General features: G+C 50.0%; 3 protein-coding genes across 5 annotated transcripts in view; all 3 read left to right on the top strand.

The window, feature by feature from the left end:
• HOXB4 (homeobox B4) overlaps positions 1–18,993 on the top strand; it is a 34,773-nt gene that overhangs the window by 2,182 nt on the left and 13,598 nt on the right. The window contains exon 1 of one of the 2 annotated variants that reach the window (XM_048319073.1): positions 14,706–14,906. The exons of the other annotated variant lie outside the window; for it this stretch is intronic. The gene's annotated coding sequence lies outside the window, so the exon portion shown is untranslated. Of the gene's footprint in view, positions 1–14,705; positions 14,907–18,993 lie in introns of those variants that run through there. 2 annotated transcript variants of the gene reach the window in all.
• HOXB6 (homeobox B6) lies at positions 5,134–7,427 on the top strand. Of its 2 annotated transcripts, none has more exons than XM_048319152.1 (2): positions 5,134–5,884; positions 7,116–7,427. In XM_048319152.1, the coding sequence occupies exons 1-2, from the start codon at positions 5,476–5,478 to the stop codon at positions 7,382–7,384; spliced, it is 678 nt and encodes a 225-aa protein (XP_048175109.1). In that variant the 5' UTR covers positions 5,134–5,475; the 3' UTR covers positions 7,385–7,427. The 2 variants fall into 2 exon arrangements, with proteins under 2 accessions (XP_048175109.1, XP_048175117.1); XM_048319160.1 differs by having other exon boundaries at positions 5,137–5,884; positions 7,125–7,427.
• On the top strand, positions 10,404–12,523 carry HOXB5 (homeobox B5). The gene is made up of 2 exons (XM_048319121.1): positions 10,404–11,240; positions 12,245–12,523. The coding sequence occupies exons 1-2, from the start codon at positions 10,691–10,693 to the stop codon at positions 12,490–12,492; spliced, it is 798 nt and encodes a 265-aa protein (XP_048175078.1). The 5' UTR covers positions 10,404–10,690; the 3' UTR covers positions 12,493–12,523.

Below are 18,993 nucleotides of genomic sequence, written 5' to 3'. Positions count from 1 at the left end.
TAATTGAAAAACCTCGCTCCGGAATGCTTTTGTGCCGATTCTTCCACACCGCGCGTGGACAACCACTTGTGGAACCCACGCACCTCCCTGCGGGGAAGGGCTTTTTCACCATTTCGCGGCGGCGCGGGGCGAGAGAGGAACCTCACGCGGGGGGTGTGATTTGGGGGTGTTCCCCGCTGCTGGCCGCTCTCCCCTGTTGCCATCCCGCTCGCTGATTTAGGGAAAAGGGAATAAAACCTCCTCCAGGGCGGCCACCCCCCGCCGCGCGTCCCTCCGGGCGCCGCCGCCGCCGCCGCGCCGCGGGACTCGCCCATTCCCCGCCGTCTGCTGCCATCTACCGTCGGCGGCGGCGGCCGGCGGCTCCCGGGGGGCTCCCCGCAGCCCCGAGCCCCCTCCCAGGGGGTCCTCACCCGGCCTGGCCTCCCCTCGCCTCGACCCGCAGCCCCCCGAGGGAGCGCGGCCGCGCCGCGCCCTGCGCGCCTGCTGTGAGACGGGAGCGGTGCTTTTGCCTCCTGTGGGTGTTATCGGGGTGTTTTCGCCTCAAAGTGGGTGGAAAGACAGATTTGGGCGCCCTCAGGGGAGGTTTGGACGATCCCCATGCGTTTTTCCATCTGAGCATCCCCAAACCTGCGCCGAGCGCTCCCAAATCCCTCGGCCTCGCATCCCTCGGTGCGCGCCCATCCCGCGGCGGCTGCGCGCTGGCCGAGCGCGGACGCGGGCGGGGATGCTGTCAAACGCGGCGGAATCGTGACGCTCGAGGTGAGGCGAGCTGGGGGGGCCGGCCGTGGTTTGGCAGCTCGTCATAAAAAAAAAAAAAAAAAAAAAAAAATTAATAAAAGGCAGAGGAGCTTTTATGTCTTTGTGGCTCGCAGTGGCCACTTCGGGCTCTGGCAGAGATGTGTCCAGGCGTGCGCGAGGGGCTGAGGTGGTTGCTGGGGACAGGGGCAGACGAGGGGTCACTTTTAAGTTACTGTAGGCTCTGGAGGGACAATGCGTGCCTGTTATTTTAAAAGGTTCCTCTCTCCCCCCCTTCCCTCCCGCTCGCTTTCTCCCTTCTCGTTTTCTCCTTCTGCCACGCAGTTTCCTGGCAACTGTTTACGTCTGGAATAAGGGACGTTTTCCCCCAAGAAAGTGACGTGCCCAGAGCCTCTGGAGCGGTGGGGGGGGGGGGGGAAGAAATCAAAACCAAAACAAAACAAAATGAAAAAGGAGAGGAATAAAAGTTTCTCTCCTTTGACCAGCAAGAGCCATGATTAACTTGTTCCATGCTGTAATTCCCAACACCCCCAGCACTCGCTTCCCGCATTACACCAGACCCGTCTCGCCTTTCCCTCCCCTTCTCCCTGCTCTCCCCACATCATTTGATTCCCCCCTCTCCCCTCCCCGGGAGTTGCCTTCGCGGAAATATTCGGGTCTGGACGCATTTGGGTTCCCTCAATGTCCCCTTCTCCCTCTGCTTCCCCCTCCCTTCCCCCTCCCCCTTTTTTTATTTTCTTGTTAATAATTAGCCGCACTCCTTAATGGAACAATGGTAGATTATTATTGCTTCTTTCCAAAGCTCCCATTAACAAGGTTATTATGCACTGCACGGGAAGTCAGGTAAATTAAACTTAAATTGCTGGAAATTAAGTTTCAGGCGGTTTTGCGCAGGGAGAGCGGGGTTTGGTTTTTTTTTTTTTTTTACACCTTCGGGGGTCATTGTTTTAAATACTCCAAGCCTGAAGCTCGTGGCTGCGCCGGGTTTATTTTCCGAAGTGATTTTGGGTGTGCAGGAGCATTACAGGGCAGGCTCCACTGCTGCCAATGGCTTTCTATGTCTGAGTTCCAAGAACAAGGGGTTTTTTCAACTGTTTTCGTGCTGTTGGCTTGACTTTATGGCCGCAATAAGTCCCTCGGTGGGGAAACCCCCGCTGTGTTCTCACTTCAGAAGGGTCGGGAATTCCAGCTCCCCAGGAAAAAAAAAAAAAAAAAGAAGGAAAAAAAAAAGGAGAGTTTCATTTTTTATTGGAACCAACTGCACTGAACTTTCCACCACCAAGTTGCGAGCGGCTTCAGCTTTCACACAAGCCACGCTCTGTTCTGTTGGCCTGGCGAAATATTTGGGTGTTGTTTTAATCCCCTCATCTCTCTGCTCTGCCGGGATTGAGGCGCTGCTGGCCAGCAAAGCCAAGGGGCAAAAAGCGGGACCCTCCTGGGCAGAGAACCGGGCTTGTCCATACCCGAAATACTTCTCTTTATCTTTATTTCTGCCCTGACCCTTGAGTGATGCCTGTCAGGAGGGGAAAGCCGCAGTTAAATCTGTTATTGCACCTTCTGGTGCCTCCCGCAAGTTCCCCGCTTTATTGCTCCTTCTTAGCAGACCTTGCGCCTGGTTTTTTGGGGTTTTTGTTTTGAGGAGATGAGGCCAAAATCTGATTAAAGACGCTCCCATCGGTGCCCTCAAAGCCCAGTTTAACTTCAGGGCTACTGTCTGAGCCGGCTCCAGCCTTTATTGCTCCCTCCCGCCTGAGCTGGGGCGGCAGAGGCGTCCAAAATAAATATATTCGCCAAATCCGCCTCAGATTTACTCGGGACTTCAGGCGGGAGGGCGTCTGTGCAACAGCTCCGCCAACGACCCGGCGGTTTAAATTTTAAATTCCGTCCTTAAAGCCCTCGGACCGGGGATGGAAACCACCCCTGCGCCAAACACTCAATTCTGGGAGATTTAGTGCGCTTTAAGACCTCTGCTCGTATTTAAATGTATCATAGGTGGCAAATCAATTACACCGCGGGCCTGACCCTCGGGAAGATGAAAACTATGACAGGCTTTGGGTTTTGGGGGTTTTTTTCCACCTTGGGAATCAAGTTTTCCTCTTTTCCTGCCCCAAATAACCATCTGTAGGGTCGGCCTTGGGAGAGGAAAGATTTTTTTTATCTGCAGAGATGTCAGCAATACGCAATTAGCGAGCGGCCAGCTTCAATTAGTGCGTTTTTATTTTCTTTTAAAACCTGGCTCGTCCAGCCACGCACAGAGCCTCTTTCAACCACAAATTATTATAACGAGCAGCGTCGAGATCTGGGGCCGTGAGATTTTTTTTTTTTTTTCCCTTTTTCTTTGTGCTTTCCCAAACTATTTCGAGGGATTTATTTGCAGAGCAATCGCGAGGAGTGGCGGAAAAACAGGAGGGCAAACATTTTTCCGGCAGATTGTACTCACGCGCTGGGCTATCAGGACATCCCATTTCTCTGCCCAAAATTTGCATGCGGGGCTGCTCGCGCCTGATAATCGCCGGGTTTTGCAGAGCCACAAATATTGCGTAACTCATCAAATGGATGAGCTGCTCGGCTCCTGCAAAGCGGTTCACTTCAGCCTCTCATCCCAGGTTTTTTCCTTTTTTTCCCCCCTTTTTTCCCCCCTTTTTTTCCCTCCCCCCTTCTTCTCTACTCATCTTTCCCTCTCAATCTCACTCTCTTTTTTTTTTCCTTTTTCCCCGATGTTTTTTCCCCCTCGCATCCCAATAAAGCCGATCTACGCAAGTTTGGGTCCATTCCGCACACAAAGGGAAACTCTGCAAGAACAAATATAAGAGATATCAGTCAAGGAGGGGGGTGGCGGATGGAAAACGACTTCCTCTGCGTGGTATTTCCTTGAATTATAAGGATTACGTCGCGGCCGAGATGTTCATCGCAGCCGTGGCATGAAACAATCTTGGCTTGGCTGCTGTAAATACGATGTTTAAAATAAATTAGCTCGTAAAAAGATCCCGCTTTTCCGAGGCACTTCAAGCTCTGTCAGAGGCAGCCGCGTTGGCAGCTCCGCGGCCGCCGTGTAAGACATGTAATTCTAGATTTGTGGCGCACACATTCACAGATTCGAGGTATTTCAGCCCCGACAGACAGATGGTTACAAATTCGGACAGGAAACCAACCCTTGATAAAACGCCACGGATCGGGGGGACGCTGCTGGGGTTAATTTAGGTGGATTTTCTTTTTCTTTTTTTTTTCTTTTTCATTTTTTTTTCTTTTTTTTTTCTTTCCTTTTGGCCGTGTCTTTCTGCTGCTGTGACTTTGATTTTCCTCCTTGAAAAGCAAAAAAAAAAAAAAAAAGGCCACGGGCAGAGCTCCAACCCCACCTTGAGCCAGCGAGGAGCTCAGGGGGGGATGCGCAGGTAGAGCCAAGCGAGGAAATCCGGGCGAACCGGGAGAGGCAAAGAAAAGAAAAAACCAGAGCAAAGTGGAGCTTCCAGGGCGACGGGGACTTTCGGTGTTACCCTTTGCAGGGGCTCAACTTGGCCAAAAATCGGTGTTTTGTGGTGGGGACGGGCTCGAAGGGGGGACGCGGACCCTGCGCACCTCCAGGCACCGTCACAGCGCCAGCTCTGCTCTCCTTAAACCCCCCCGCGAGCTCCCGATCGGTAACGATCAATAAACCCCGCTTTTCACCCTAACCCAAGGCTCTTTTTTAGCCATAAAAGGTCGGGCTTGGATCTGGTATTAACAAAAAAACGCAAGAGGGCACAATGCGGTGCCGGCCACCGGAGGAGAGCGGGATTTAGCCAAAGGAGAAAGGAAATACTTCGATTTTCCATTTATCTCCCGAGCGCGGAGCTTTTGCAGCAACAAGAAAAGTGGGAAGATGCGGTAGAGGCAGAGCGAAGATTGGGTTCAAGCGGGCGCAGCTTTGCTGAGCGGGGAGCGCTAATCTATGGTAATTAGCCAAGCGCGGAGCGAGAGAAGTTGTCAAAACCTATTTCTCCTCACAGAGCAAACCCAACTCAGTCACCGCGGCGGGGTCTCCTCCTTGCAAACTTCACGCAAAAAACTTTTAATTTCATTTTTCCTCCCCTTTTCCCCCCACCCTGTTTTATTGAACTCCGGCGGAGTAGCCGGACATTTCAGGACGGTTCGCAAACGCGAGGGGTTAAAGTTTTGGCAATGCGAGTAATTTAACTTTTTTCTTTCCTCCCCCCGCTCCACACACTTCCAGCGGGTATCTGGACACGTTTTTATGGGTGTAAATATAAAGATACAGGCGCTCACACCGCCATCCGCGCGGACGGGCGCTCCACACCCCCGCGCCGAGCTCCGGGGGAGGGAGGAAGAGGGGAGGGAGAGGAGGAGGGGGGGGGACCGCACGTTTATTTATTTATGAAGCTCGCAGCGCGCCGGGAATGTTTCTTTCGGCAGATATTATATATTTGGTTAAGGGGGTGCCTTTCTGTTGTTTAAAAGGGAGGGAAAAAGGGGGTGGATGGTTTGTTCTTGGGGTCCCTGGTGCAATCTCAGCTCCTCATGGGTGCTATTTTGCAACCTCAGGCGCCTGCTATTGGTCAGCCCATGATCAGATGGTTGTATTTCCTTGTGTCCCTCGCTGGCACCACGCCATCTCCCTTCAGCTAAAACCCAATCTCCGATATACTACTAATAGCTAAACCACTTGGACTATAAAACACAACAAATCATAAAGCCGGGCAAGGACGGCAAAGGCTCCTTCCAATGAGTTCTTATTTTGTCAACTCGACCTTCCCGGTGAGCCTGGCGGCGGGGCAGGAGCCCTTCCTGGGACAGATCCCGCTGTATCCCTCGGGCTATGCGGATCCTTTGAGGCACTACCCCAGCACCTATGGAGCCACGGGCGTCCAGGAGAAGGGCTACACCTCCTCTCCTTACTACCAGCAGAGCAACGGAGCCTACGGCCGCGGCTCCGCCTGTGACTATGGGGCCGGCGGGTTTTTCAGGGAGAAGGACCCTGCGTGCGCCCCTCCCAGCCTGGACGAGGTGCCCTTCGCCCCCGAGCCGCGCAAGTCGGACTGCGCGCAGAGCAAAACTGTGTTCGGAGAGAGCGAGGAGCAAAAGTGTTCCGCGCCGGTTTACCCCTGGATGCAGCGGATGAACTCTTGCAATAGTGAGTTTACTCTTTTACAGAAATAAATACATCAATCTCCTCCCCCCCTTTCTTATTTGTTACCGCCAGGGAGAGAGAGAGAGAGCGAGCGAGCGAGGGAAGCAGGAGGAAGGTTCACTTTAGAGCCCAAACTTCCAGCGGGGGAACTTGGGCGACGTGAGAGGCTCCAAGTTGCTCGTGACACGCACCAAAACTTCCCACCGCTCCAGTCTTTTCTCCCCCCCCGCCCCAAGCTAACAACTTTTAAACCCCAATACTGTATTTCCTCCCCCCTCCCTGGCTTTTTTTTCCCCCCCTTTTTTTCCTTTTTTTTTTTTTGCCACATTCCAGTTTGCGTGTCACTCAGCTACAGCGATTTGTCTCTGTCTCTGCCCCACACGCACAGGGAGATATCTTTTCTAAATCAGATCTGGATGACTTTACACACACAGCCCGACCCACACCCCCACGCAGCTCCCTCTCCCTCCGACCCGCAGTTAAATGATAGAAAAGTGTTTAAATATTTGAAGGGAGACGGTTACATTTTTAATGCAACTCGCACGTAATGAAAAGTCTGCCTGGAGAGGATTATTTTTTTTCATCCCCCCCCCCCCGGTGATATATGACTTCTTTAAGTGCTGTTTCCTCAATCTGAATTATAATAATAAAAAAAAAAAAAAAGAAAAAGAAAAGGGGGGGTGGGGGGAAAGAAAAATAATAAAAGGCTCCCTACTCTCCTTCCCATGTTTAGATGCATTTGTTGCCTTTTAGGTTCCAAATTGATGTCCATTAGCGCGGGGACATAAAGTGTTGTGTCCTCTTTAATGCAGAGTTTGGGCAGATCGATTCACTTCATTATTGCTTAAATGCCCCGATCTATTACAGTTGCCGGTAGGGTGGAAAACAGCGAGGGCGGGCGCGGGGGGGGGGTGAGAACACCTTGCGATTCCTCATCCCGGAATAAGATAGATCTCGCCCTGTCTCTCTCCCCGCAGCCCTGCGAGCCCGGCATTAACCCCTCCGCCCGGCTGCGCGGCCGCGGAGCCTGCGCGGGGATGCTCCGAGGGCTTCAGGCTTCTCCTGGAGTTGGCCAAAGCTTTGGGAAGGCAGCGGAGCGGGCACAGCCCCTCCGCACCATCCCTAAAACCACCCCCGAGGCTCTCCCCTCTTTCCCCTCTACCCCTTTCCCCCCTCCCCCCATCCCCCTGGTTTTTTCCTAGTTGTTTCCTATTTTTCTGTGGTTTTTTTGCGGGTGTCACAGGTTCTTCCTTCGGGCCCAGCGGCCGTCGAGGCCGCCAGACCTACACCCGCTACCAGACCCTGGAGCTGGAGAAGGAATTCCACTTCAACCGCTACCTGACCCGGCGCCGGCGGATCGAGATCGCCCATTCCCTGTGCCTGACGGAGCGGCAGATCAAAATCTGGTTCCAGAACCGCCGCATGAAGTGGAAAAAAGAGAACAAACTGCTCAACTCCTCGCAGCTCAGCGCGGAGGAGGAGGAGGAGAAAGCAGCGGAGTGAACAGAAACAGAAACAACAAAAAAAAACCCAACAAAAAAAAAAAGAGAGAAAGTATTATTTAAAAACACGCGCAAAAAGCGACGAGAAAACAACAAAAATTTAGGGAGGGAGGGAGTGTGAGAGGCGAGAGGATGAAGGGGGTGTGGGCTGGCTGCGAGGGCAGGGGAAACCCGCACGTTGGTGGGACAAGCCCTCCGCAGCAGCGGCGACAGCCACAAAGTTTGGGCCACCAGTGGCCTGGACTCGAATTCCCAGTGATTTTGTCCAGAAACAAACAAAAAAAGACCACCAAAAATCAGGTTTCTAGTCGCGTTTTGAATTCTTTTTTCCCGTCCTACACCTCCCTTTCCCTCCTACTCCACCCACCCCCCCTCACGCACGAAATGGAATAATAATAATAATAATTAAAAAGTGAAGAGATGGAGAGAGAGAGAGAGAGAGGAGGAGGGAAAGAAAGGGAAAGAGAAAAAAGGAAAAAAAAAGGAAAAAAAGAAAAAAAAAAAGGACTCCTAGCCGTGTTTCTACCCTTGGTGTCACTGTTAGTAATCTGCTAACTCTTGTATTTAATGGAAGTGCTGCAATATATGTCATTTGGGGTGTTTATTGTCTTAATTTTGTAAAAATGTTTCATGCACGGTTGACATAAGTTGTTTTTTTTTTAATTTCCCTTTTTTTTTTTTAATTTTTTTTTCTCCTTTGGTAAATTAATCAAGCCCTGGGGTTCTTTGTAATTAGTTTTGGGGTGGTTTTTTTTTTCTTTTTTTTTTTTAATATTTTATTTTAAAAAGGAAAAATCTACTGAAAGAACGAGTACTACCTACAGAGCTGCAAAAAAAAAAAAAAAAAAAGAAAAAAAATGAAAAAAAAGGAACAACAACAGAAAGTTCTATTTTATTAATTTTTGTATGTGTTGTGTTTGGAGTTTGTCTTAGGTATGAACATGGAATTCTCTAATAAAAGCCAAGTCTTCGATCTCACCCGCGCACCCCCTCCCCTGTCATTATTACCGCTGTTTTTATGATGATCTTTCCCTTTTCCAGGGGAATTCTTAAGGAGCAGAGGGTTGTGAGGAGAGCTTTGCTTCCCTCTGGGTGACAAAGTCTCCTAATCTGCGAGGACGAGCAACTCCGAGAGCACGGAAGTTACAGTGGAGAGATAAATCTGATTTTCCCCCCTTTTCTTTTTTTTTTTCCTCTTTTTTTTTATTCTCTAATCTGAAATGGAAGACCTTTCACCAATAGTATTTCCTCGCTGACATTTCTGCCTTTAGCACCGCTCTCTCTCTCTCTCTTTTTTTTTTTTTTTTATTGTTACAGTACAAAGAGTTATGACGAAACGCCATCCCATATCCATAATAAATCAAGGAAACGGGCAAAAATACGCTCTCATTTATCTACCCAAGGTACCTAACATTTGCCCAGCATCTTTCAAACATCTGCTCCCTTACTCCATGCCCCCAAATCAAAGCGAAGTGTGGCGCAAAAGGGGAAAGAAAAAAAAAAAGTTTAAAAAAAGAGTCCAGATTTCCAGGGAATTTACCCTGGAAAAATTCTCAGCGCCAGGAATACGAGCGTCCATTTAAGCTGGGGGAGAAAAAAGTGGAAAAATTCTAAATTAAGCTCTTTGGAAAGGGCAGCTTTTCATTTTTCTCTTGAAAGCGTTGCCAGTGGCTCCTTGGCTTGGCCGGGGATGGGACGGGGAAGGTTTCTGCTCCTCACCAAGGAATGTCTTGCGGAACATCCAACTTTTCCCTGCGTTTTGGGGGAACGAAACGAAAGGAAACGCTTTTTTACTGCCGGGGGATTTAGGACTGGAAACCAGCGGCACCAGCCCGGCCGATTTCGGATCCTGCACGGGGGGAAAAGGCGAGGAAAGAGCATCTCCTGCCTCCCATCCCCACCAGAAATACCTCGGTGGGAACGCGTTCCCCCGCGCCACGAGCCGGTTTTAATGTCAGTCACTTTTAAAATCAATTCATGCAGAAGCTTCACAGCTGTAGGACATTTACTATTATTGCCACGCTTTTCATTGCCCGTAATTATTATAATTATATGTCACTTTCAATATGGCGCATAATTCCCAATGAGTTGCAGACAAGCACATGAAATTCCTAAACTGCCTTGGAAGGGGGGGGAAAAAAAAGGAAAAAAAGAAAAAAAAAAAAGAAAAAAAAAGAAAAAAAGAAAAAAAAAGAAAGAAGGAGAGAGACGGAGAAAAGGAGAAGAAGGAGGGAAAAAAGAGAAAGTAAAGCCTAAAGAAAGCCCGGCTCTTCCCCAGCGTTTTGCCCAATTTCAGAGCCCTTTTGCTCCCCACTATTCCTTGCAGGTAAACAAATGGGAAGGAAAAACCAGGCAGCACAACGCTCCAAGGGGACGTGGAACGCTCAGGAACAGGAACATCCTAAAAAGCAACGTTGTCAACCAGCCCCACCGGCCGGACTTCGCCTCTTTTTCCTTTCTCCCAGCCCTGTTTCCCCCACGGTTTCTTTTCCCCCCTCCAGAATTAAGGTGCGAGCGCCCGGCTGGCTCCAAGAGAAGCGTGCAAGGAGCCTCGACTTTCCTGGCGAAATAACCGCGGAGAAATCACCCAAATAACCGCAGCTCCTCGTCACCCACCCCCCCACACAACTCCAGACATCCACAGAGGCCTCCCAGCCACCCGAAACCTCATCCCTCGCCTCCTCCCAAACTTCTCCACCGCTTTTCCAACGCAAGGAATCCAAGACTTCCCACGAAGAAACCGAGACCCGCGCAGAGCCGCAGGACACGCCGCACCCCCGCAGCCTCTCCTCGCTTCCCACCCCGATCCCCCTTTTTTATATATATATATATATATATATATATATATATTTTATTTTTTTTTTTTTTTTTAGGGAAGGGGAAAGCCGATGGGAGCAAAGTTGGGGGTGGGGGGAGGCGGATTTTTTTGGGGGGTCCCCGGCCGGGGGTGGGGGTGCGGTGGCCCGGCGCGGCCGGCAGGTGGCGCGCTCCGCCCAGGCGGGGGGCGATGGCGGCGGCGGATTTGGGGCGCCGCGCACCGACTTTGGGCCTAAACGGCTCCGCGCTCGTCATTATTTGTAACCATAGAGCATGAATTACCTCTTGAGGTCATCAGTGAGAATTTACGACTGGTCAACAAAAGCACGTGATGCCCAAACGCACCCCCCACCCTCCCCCCATATTTGGCCGCATACATAGCAAAAACGAAGTACAGTGCATTGCTATAATTCATTAATACATCATAAATCGTCAAGCACAGGGTTATAACGACCACGAGCCACAAATCAAGCCCTCCAAAATAACCCAAATGAGCTCTTACTTTGTAAACTCGTTCTCAGGGCGCTACCCAAATGGCCCCGACTATCAGTTACTAAATTATGGGACCAGCAGTTCCATGAACGGTTCTTACAGAGATTCAAGCACCATGCATTCCAGCTCTTATGGCTACAACTACAATGGGATGGACCTTAGCATCAACCGCTCAGCCTCCTCTAGTCACTTTGGGGCTGTGGGCGAGAGCTCCCGCGGTTTCCCTTCTCCAGCTCAGGAGAGCAGGTTTAGACAGGCGTCCAGCTGCTCCTTATCTTCTCCCGACTCCCTTCCCTGCTCCAACAGCGAGAGCCATGGAGGCAAACCCGCCCCGTCCCCCTCCGACCAAGCTACTTCTGCCAGCACCACCAACACAAATTTCACAGAACTAGACGAGACCAGCGCGTCCTCGGGAGCCGACGAGGGCACTCCAATAAGCAGCAGCATCCCCCGAGCGCAGGCAGAGCCCATCGCGACCTCCACGGCAGCAACAGAAGGGCAGGCACCTCAGATATTCCCTTGGATGAGGAAACTTCACATTAGCCATGGTACAGCTACTTCTTTTTCCGTCGTTGTCGTTGTTGTTGTTTATTTTTCGCACACCCCCTTCTCTTTTTCTCTCCTGTTTCTCTCTTTCTTTTTTCCCCCTTTCCCCCTTTTTTTTCCCTCCCCACACCCCCCCCCCCCTCGACCCCACTCCCTTTTTTTTTCCTCTCTCTCCTTCCCTTTATTCGGTGGAGGCGCTTTGATCAGAATCTCAGCTATTTATTGCTTTTGTATTTCTTGCTCTGATCGCTGCTCTAAAGCTGCCTCTGGCGCCTGGGGGTGGGGGTGTCTCTGCGTGTGTGTGTTTGTGGGGGGCGATTTTATTTTAGTTTCGCTCTTCTCGCCGCGAAGCAGGCGCTTATTTTAAGCTCTTAGCACGGTGTGGATGGTGGGAGAAGGTAATTTAAAAATTGAGGCGAGGGGGTGTTCCTTGGGGTGGTGGGGGGGGGGAGAAAGGAAAGAATTGTCCATTAAAATGGCATTGTAGGCGCAGATGGGGCTCGGAGCCCTTTCCTACTCTTATTTTCCGGGCTTGTTCCTGACAATCTGCCCTTGACAAACCCCAAAATTGCCAGGAGATACTCGGGGAAGAGCCACCCCCCCCCCCCCCCCTCCGTCCGCTCCCTTCCCGGTTTTCTCCTGGAGAAAAGAAAGCAGCACTAAACCTGCCAAGAGCTCCAGGAACACCCAGGCAGGAGCGAAAAAAGGGGAGAGATTTGCAGACCTCGCTCCCCCAGTTAAATTATGGATATCGAGTCGGGAATGTCGGGTCTGGAGGGGCCAAGGGTGGGGGGTTTTACACGTGCCTGGGGGCGGTGGGAGAAAGAGGAGGGGGGGTGCTGTTATTTGGGGGGATTCGCAGCTTTCCAAGCGGGCGAATATTTAACCTCGGGTTTTAAAAAGCGAAAAATAGCCTTAAAAATAATTTAAAAAATATATATATATATAAAAAAAAATCCAAGCAGAAAGACCAAACCCAAACCCCGCTGTTGTCCGTGTTATCCAGACATGACTGGACCAGACGGGAAGAGGGCGAGGACAGCGTACACTCGCTACCAGACCCTGGAGTTGGAAAAGGAATTCCACTTCAATAGATATCTCACCCGCAGGAGGAGAATAGAGATCGCTCACGCTCTCTGCCTCTCCGAGCGCCAGATCAAAATCTGGTTCCAGAACCGGCGGATGAAGTGGAAGAAGGATAACAAACTGAAAAGCATGAGCTTGGCCTCGGCGGGCAGCGCCTTTCAGCCATAAAACGCTGGAGGAGGAATAAGCGAGGGGGGGGAAAAGAAGAAGAAGAAGAAGACGAAGAAGAAGAAGAACAAGAAGAAGAAGAAGAGGAGGAGATGGGCGAGAGGAAAAAAAACAAAAAAACCCAACAACAACAAAAAACCCCCAACGCGTGAATAAATAAATAAATAAACGAATGGCCGCAGATCTTTAGTTTCGGAGTACTGTACAGTGAGGCACCTTCTTTTCGGCATGTGGTTGATTATCCTAAAACTGCTCCTGTTGGTACCGTTATCCCAGGACTGAGTTCATGTCGTGTTCTCTTTTGGAGGTTTTTTGTTTGTTTTCAAAAAAAAAAAAAAAAAAAAAAAAAGGAAAAAAATTAATTAAATTTTATTTCCAGATGCTCCTCCTGCTCTCGTTGTTCTTCTAAATGTCTGTGTCCGTGCTCTTTTGATGCTTTCTGGAAAGCTAGCATGTGTTCCGTGAGCCCTTTAAATGTTATAACTTATTTATAAATTGAGGACAGATACGGTTGTTTGTTTATTTGTTGGGATTTTCTTTTCTTTTTTCCCCCTCCCCTTTTTTTCTGAGTTTACTGCTCTTGGGTGAGTTCTTCTCTGCCTAAGTGAAAATCGGGGGTTCCTGCGTTACAGTCGCAGGAAGAAAAAAAAAAGGAAAAAAAAGTCTTAAAAAAAAACCCAAACAAAAATGTAAAAAAAAATAGAAAAAAGGGGAAAAAAAGAAAAAAAAAGAAAAAAAGAAACAGCTCTTGTATCTTTCTGTCTTAAAATTGTCCAGTCTGTGTTTTAGTCCAAACTTCAGGCCAGGATTTCTAATCCCAGCCTAATTCCGAGGCGTACTCTTAGACGTGGGTGAACTTCACTATTAAAAATAATAATAATAATAATTAATAATTAAAAAAAAAAAAAAAAAGAAGAATGTATAAAACCGGACCAACGCTGGAGTGCTCTGATGTTTGTAAATACTAGAAATATTTCTGCCGTGAGTAATAGCCGGGTCGTAGTGGGCAGAGTGAATGCAGTGTTCTGTGTAAAAATGGCATCTGTCATGTCTAGCTGCCTGTTAGTACTTTGCCAAGAAGCTTTTTGTATTTGTTTGTAGCTTTACTCGAAGTCAAATAAACGTTTCCCCAACTCACAAAGGCTCCCAGTCGCACTTTATCCCCAACCCTCCGAGATCCGCAGCCCCTGGGAAAGCCCCGCGAGGTGCCTGGCATGGAGCTGGGAGCTCCTCAGCGCTCTCCTGGGCATCCCTGCGAGCTCAGCGACGACAAAAACCCCCTTCCAATAAATATCCTGGATCAAAGCACAACCGCCCCGCGCTCCGTCACCCCCAAAACCGCACAGAGCACCCCCCATCCCCCCAAAAAACACCCTCAGCCAAAGTGGTTTCAAGTCCTCCAAGTTGCAACAACACCGCTCCCAACGCTTTTTCCCGGCCGATTCCCGAGCGCTTCGGGGATGCTCGGACAGAAAAGCACATTTGAAACGCGAGAGGTACCAAAGCCACGTCCCTGCCCACGCAAAGCTGCGCTCTGGAGCACCCCAGAGCCGGGTGTTCGCCGAGGTTTTGTTAGAGACGGAGAACAGGAGTATAAATCACACATTTCTGTGCTAAGCTGAGCTCTGCGCTGCTTCTCCTGCTCGCTTTGTGGTGCTTTTACCTCTTAGTCCCTGGCTTAACATGGAAATCGCAACTCCTGACACCACACCGAGCCACTCCGGCCGCAGACAATTTAACATCATCAGGGATGGCAAATGTTGCCATTCGGCTGCCCAGGGAATCCGGCAAGGCGCGAGAAAAGCTCGGTCTAAAGTCGCTCGAGTTTGGCGCAACGCCTCTGACATCTCGACAACACCGCTCAGGCTTTCTGCTCGTAGCAAGTAAAGTTGGAGCTTCAAACTTACCAAACTTAATCTCCCACTGTTTAGGTACTTCTTAAGTGATTTTGAGAGGGCTGTGAAGTGGATTGTCAGATCCCAAACCATTTGCTCGCCTTCCCCTTGGTAATTTTTTTTTTCCTTTCTTTTTTTTTTCCTTTTTTTTTTTTTTTTTCCCCAATAGCAAACTATACCAAAAGTGGGTATGACATTTAGATGTCAAATGGATAGGGTTTTATCTCGAAGTTAGATCGTAAAAATCGCCCAGACCTCAGACAGATACCCCTCACTGGCTCTCAAAAGTCACGTGAGGTCCATAAAGTTAGTTTTATGGTTTTGGGGAGTTGACAATGTACAATATATTTCACATTCTCGAGAATGTTAAGTGACACTTTAACTGCTTGGTTTGGCTTGTAAGGGGCAGCAATGGGTGAGCACTTTTCCAGATGAGAGATAAACGTTGCAATTGCAGGGGAACAATGTTTTGCGGGTCCCGTTTTCAGTCCAGAGGGCCAATGGACTGCAGTGCTCAAAGTAAGTCCTGAAATATTCTCTGCTTAAAAAAAAAAAAAACAAAAACCAAAAAACCAACAAAAGGAACCGGTTTGCGAGGGTTGATGGGGAGCAAAGAGGGGCTGGCTCTCTCGCAGAGCTTTATTTCTGGCTTTTGGAAGGTCTCAGCCTCCCCAGAGCTGGGCTTGCGTTGTTTCCATCTCAGCTTCCAGGCCCGCCAGGGGAAGTTCGTGTGGAAGCGGGGGGGAAGACGGGGAAAAATCTGTGAAAATTCCTCCTCACGGCAAAGCCGACTCCATCCTGGCTTTGCAGGGGGACGAGGGGACTCCAGCCAAAGTTTGGGGCTGTCCTTGGCCCCGCGGAAAGGCTCTGGCTGGCTCAGGGGGGCGGCTCGGGGGGGTTTGTGCTGCTCGCGGCCAGCACGGACCCGGCCCGAGCCTTTGCATCTCAATCACCTCTGCTCTGTCTGCGCGCTCACCTTTGCGTTTCAGCCCTTTTCACCTGCTCGCCAAAGAAATCTCGGCACTTTTTTTGTCTTTCTCTCGGCCTGGGTAGAGATCGAGGTTTGGTGGTTTGGTTGTTGGGGGAGGAAGGGGGGTTTTGCCTCAGGGCTTTTTTTTTTCCCTTTTTTTCTCTCTCTCTCTCTTTTTTTTTCTTCTTTTTTTTTTTTTTTTTCCTCTTGGGTTTCCTCCCCCCTCCCCACATTTAATAGGATCGAGTGTCCTCATATTTCCGTGCTCCGTCCCTGCCATCTGGAGACACTGAATGACCACTGTTGTGTCTCCAGCCTGGCTTGAAGTGCTACAGAAAAATAATCAGAGGAGCTGCTGTTTGCATCTGGACCCTCCAAAGCTCCCCGCGCCCACCGGCATCTCCCACATTTCCCCCTCTCCCTCCAAAGGGTGGCGGCTTTCCTGGGAAAGGCAGGCACCAGCCCGCTTCTTTGGGAAAATAAACAAGCGAGCGGGGAAGGGCAGGAGAGCAGAGGCGGCCCTGGAAGGGGGCGAGGGGCTGGGGCGGGGGCTGGGACGGGCAGGTGGCCCCGGCCCCGGGCTCGGGGTCGCAGCAGAAACAGCAGAATTGGGCAGATAGAAGGGGAAAACCCCCAAATCCCAAGCCGGGAGAGGCTGCTGTAGGTTTTTGGGGTTTTTCTGGGGGGAAGCTCTGTTGTCACATCTGCAGAGGAGGTGGGGGGGACGCCTCGTCCACACCTGAACCAACGCGTCCCATCCTTCCCCCTCCTTAAAAAATGAAATAAAATTTAAAAGAATATCTCTAAGGGAAAGTGCTGGCTGAGAATGGGGCAGTTTCTAGAATTCAGAGCTGCCACGAGCTTTGCTTTTTTTTTTCTTTTCTTTTCTTTTTTTTTTTCCTTTTCTTTCTCCCTTTTTTCACCCTCCGGCCACATTTGGTGGACACATGTCCGTCTCTTTTTCTTTTTCTTTCTCTTTTTTTTTTTTTTTTTTTTTTTCACGCAGAGCAGAATGTCCCCCCTTTGGCACACTTTGGAGATTGCTTTTCCTTCCTCGGGCTGTTTTTCCTGTCCTGCTCCATGTGGCTCCGAATATCTTTGCTATCATCAGCTGAACTCGTGGCTGCTCCCCGAGCAGTCCGGGCTTGGCCGGGCTGATCCTGAGCCCCCTCTGCTCAGCAAACCTGGAAATCCAGGCCGTGGGGAGCCTTCCCCATCTCCAGCAGCCTCTCCCGAATCCCTGTTTTCAGTGGATAATAAAGATATTGGGTGGGATGCTGGAGGAGTTGGTGTTTAAAGGGGAATTTGGCCCCAAAACAGATGTTTTGTCCTCAAACTGGGGAAGACTTGGAGGAGAGGGATGTGGTGGTGCTGGGATGGGATTGAGCAGTGGCCTGCTCGTTCTTCACCCTCCTCGCCCGTTCTGGGGGCCAGAAATGATTTCTCCTGATCCCAAATCCGAGCTATTTGGGCAGGAAAAGTGTCCTCGCTTTGGTGTCTGTTTGGGCTGTAACCACACGTTCAGAGCGTGCCGCAAACTTCGTGTTCCCAAAATTCCTGCGTCCCTCTATCCATAGATTATCCATCCATCCATCCACCTCTTCCCCATCCATCCCCTGCATCCCCGTCCCATCCCCACGTCCCCACTCCCAGGGATTCATTTTTGTAGATATTCCCAGCCAAACTTTCCCTCCAAACCCGCTCAGATCACAGGAGCTACAAATTGGGGTGGGTTTTTTTCCCCTCTAAACACCATCATCTCTAATTCGTTGCTGCTGACAATTTGTGATTTCAAGGGGGTAAAAAAGCGCGGATTTTCCAATTTTTCGATGGAGTTTTTAGCTATGGGATGAGATCCTTGTTGGGGTGACAACAGGTACCAACCCTGGGCTGTCCCCTTGGCTGGAGCATCCCGGGCACAGGGACTGGATTTTAACCTCCTCCTTCTCCTTCCAATCGATCCCAGGGAGTCTCCCTGCCAGGAGCTCTGATTTCTACCTGCAGCATTTTTTGGGGTGTTCGTGGAGGTTTTTCTTTCAACAAGCTGGCTTTTGGGAGGGGTTTGGGGTTTCTTTGGGGTATTTTTTTTGTTGTTGTTTTTTCTCCTGCATGGCCAAACCTCCCGCTTCCTGTGAGGTGTCATTGTCTCCCATTTTACAGCCTGGAAAGGGTCACGGGCTGAGCACGGGCTCAGCACAGGCTTCCCCTCGCTGTCCTTTAAAGGAAAAATTTAAAAAAAAACCCCAAATCTCCCCGTTTCTGGTGCAAAGGAAGCGTAAGGAGAGTAAACAGGAAAGCGCAGCTCTGACCGTGCAGGTAGGCGGGGATTTTCCTGGGCATTTTTCATCGCTTCTCCCACTTCCATGGCACACGTCAGGCACGGGACAATCGCTCCTTCCGCAGCTGCAGAGGACAGAATAAATACAAAGTGCTTTAATATCGAGTCCCCGGCCAGGGAGAAGCTCTAGGAGAGGGAAATGTCTGGTTTTAAACCCCGTGTCTGTGCAGAGGTTTCAGGCTCGAGGTGAAGGAACCTCAGGATTTAGGATTCTCCAAAGCTGAGTGGTGTAGGTTGGGGGGGTTTTTTGTGCCCCAAAAATGCCAAGTGAGGACCCTCCCCGTGAGCTCACCTGGCTCACAGAATCCGTCCCTAAAAAAGAGGTGCAATTATAGCCAATTTCCCCCTTTTTTTTTTTTGCCCCCTTGTCCTGTGTGCTGCTCCTGAAGGTTTACTGTAACAAACAGGGATCTGAAGGGGAGAAAAAAACCCTAAATCATCTCTTTCTCACCCAAAAGCCAAGCTCAGGTTCCCCAGCCTGCCAGAGCCCAGATGAGCATCTGGATTAATTACAACCCTCATCATTTGGGGGGAAGGGGGGTGGGGGCTGGGGAGGAAAGGCCCCTCCATGCCCAAGCTGCTGCTGAAAGGTGAAAAAAGGATGAAATTTCGCCCATAAAATTCAGTTCAGGGGTTCGTTCAGCAAGAAATGAGGGGGGAGAGGTGGATGGAGGGGAGAATTTGTGAGAGGCACTGAGAGGTTTGGGGGAGCTTCCCTGCCAAAAGCAGCTCGAGGTTGTAGTGCCGTGGCGAGGCCATCTTGAATGGCATTTATTTCTTGTATTATTTTTTTAAGGTTTTCTTCTCCTTTTTTTTTGAGCGTTTGTACGGTTTAGGCCTTTCCGCGCTCGCTGGGTGAGGTGCGGCATTAAATTAAAATTTCCTCCCCACCCAAAAATTCCGCCGAGGAAGCCTCAGCTCACACAACCCCCCCCCCCCCCCCAAAAAAAAAAAAAAAAACAACCCAAAGAAACCCCACCAAAACCAAACTCCGCCAAGGTAACGCAGTTACAGACGCGCCTGATGTCTTATTTTATTCACCGAAAAGTGATTAAAATCTGTTAAAGGATTTAATTAAGAGAATTAAATGAAAAGGAAGGGGCACAAATGAGTCGGGCGAGAAAGAGAGGAGAGGAAAAGAAAAAAAAAAAAAAGCGCAGCTATTCTAAACGATTAAATCGCCATTTTAACAGTATAATGGGGTTTGCATACTGAACAGCGAAATCAGAGCTCATATCTCATCAATAATTCATAGGCGAGAGGGATCATCCCGAGGTCAGCAGACTTGGACAGCCCCG

This window comes from Corvus hawaiiensis, chromosome 1, assembly GCF_020740725.1.
Source record: "Corvus hawaiiensis isolate bCorHaw1 chromosome 1, bCorHaw1.pri.cur, whole genome shotgun sequence".
Taxonomy (NCBI): domain Eukaryota; kingdom Metazoa; phylum Chordata; class Aves; order Passeriformes; family Corvidae; genus Corvus; species Corvus hawaiiensis.
The sequence above is the reverse complement of the archived record's forward strand: the minus strand, read 5'-3'. Positions and strand labels throughout refer to the sequence as shown.

Coding starts and splice junctions, on each gene's coding strand:
- HOXB5 (XM_048319121.1), top strand. CDS start 10,691: ATGAGCTCTTACTTTGTAAACTCGTTCTCAGGGCGCTACCCAAATGGC. Junction 11,241..12,244: donor GAAACTTCACATTAGCCATG/GTACAGCTACTT, acceptor CGTGTTATCCAG/ACATGACTGGACCAGACGGG.
- HOXB6 (XM_048319152.1), top strand. CDS start 5,476: ATGAGTTCTTATTTTGTCAACTCGACCTTCCCGGTGAGCCTGGCGGCG. Junction 5,885..7,115: donor GCGGATGAACTCTTGCAATA/GTGAGTTTACTC, acceptor GTTTTTTTGCGG/GTGTCACAGGTTCTTCCTTC.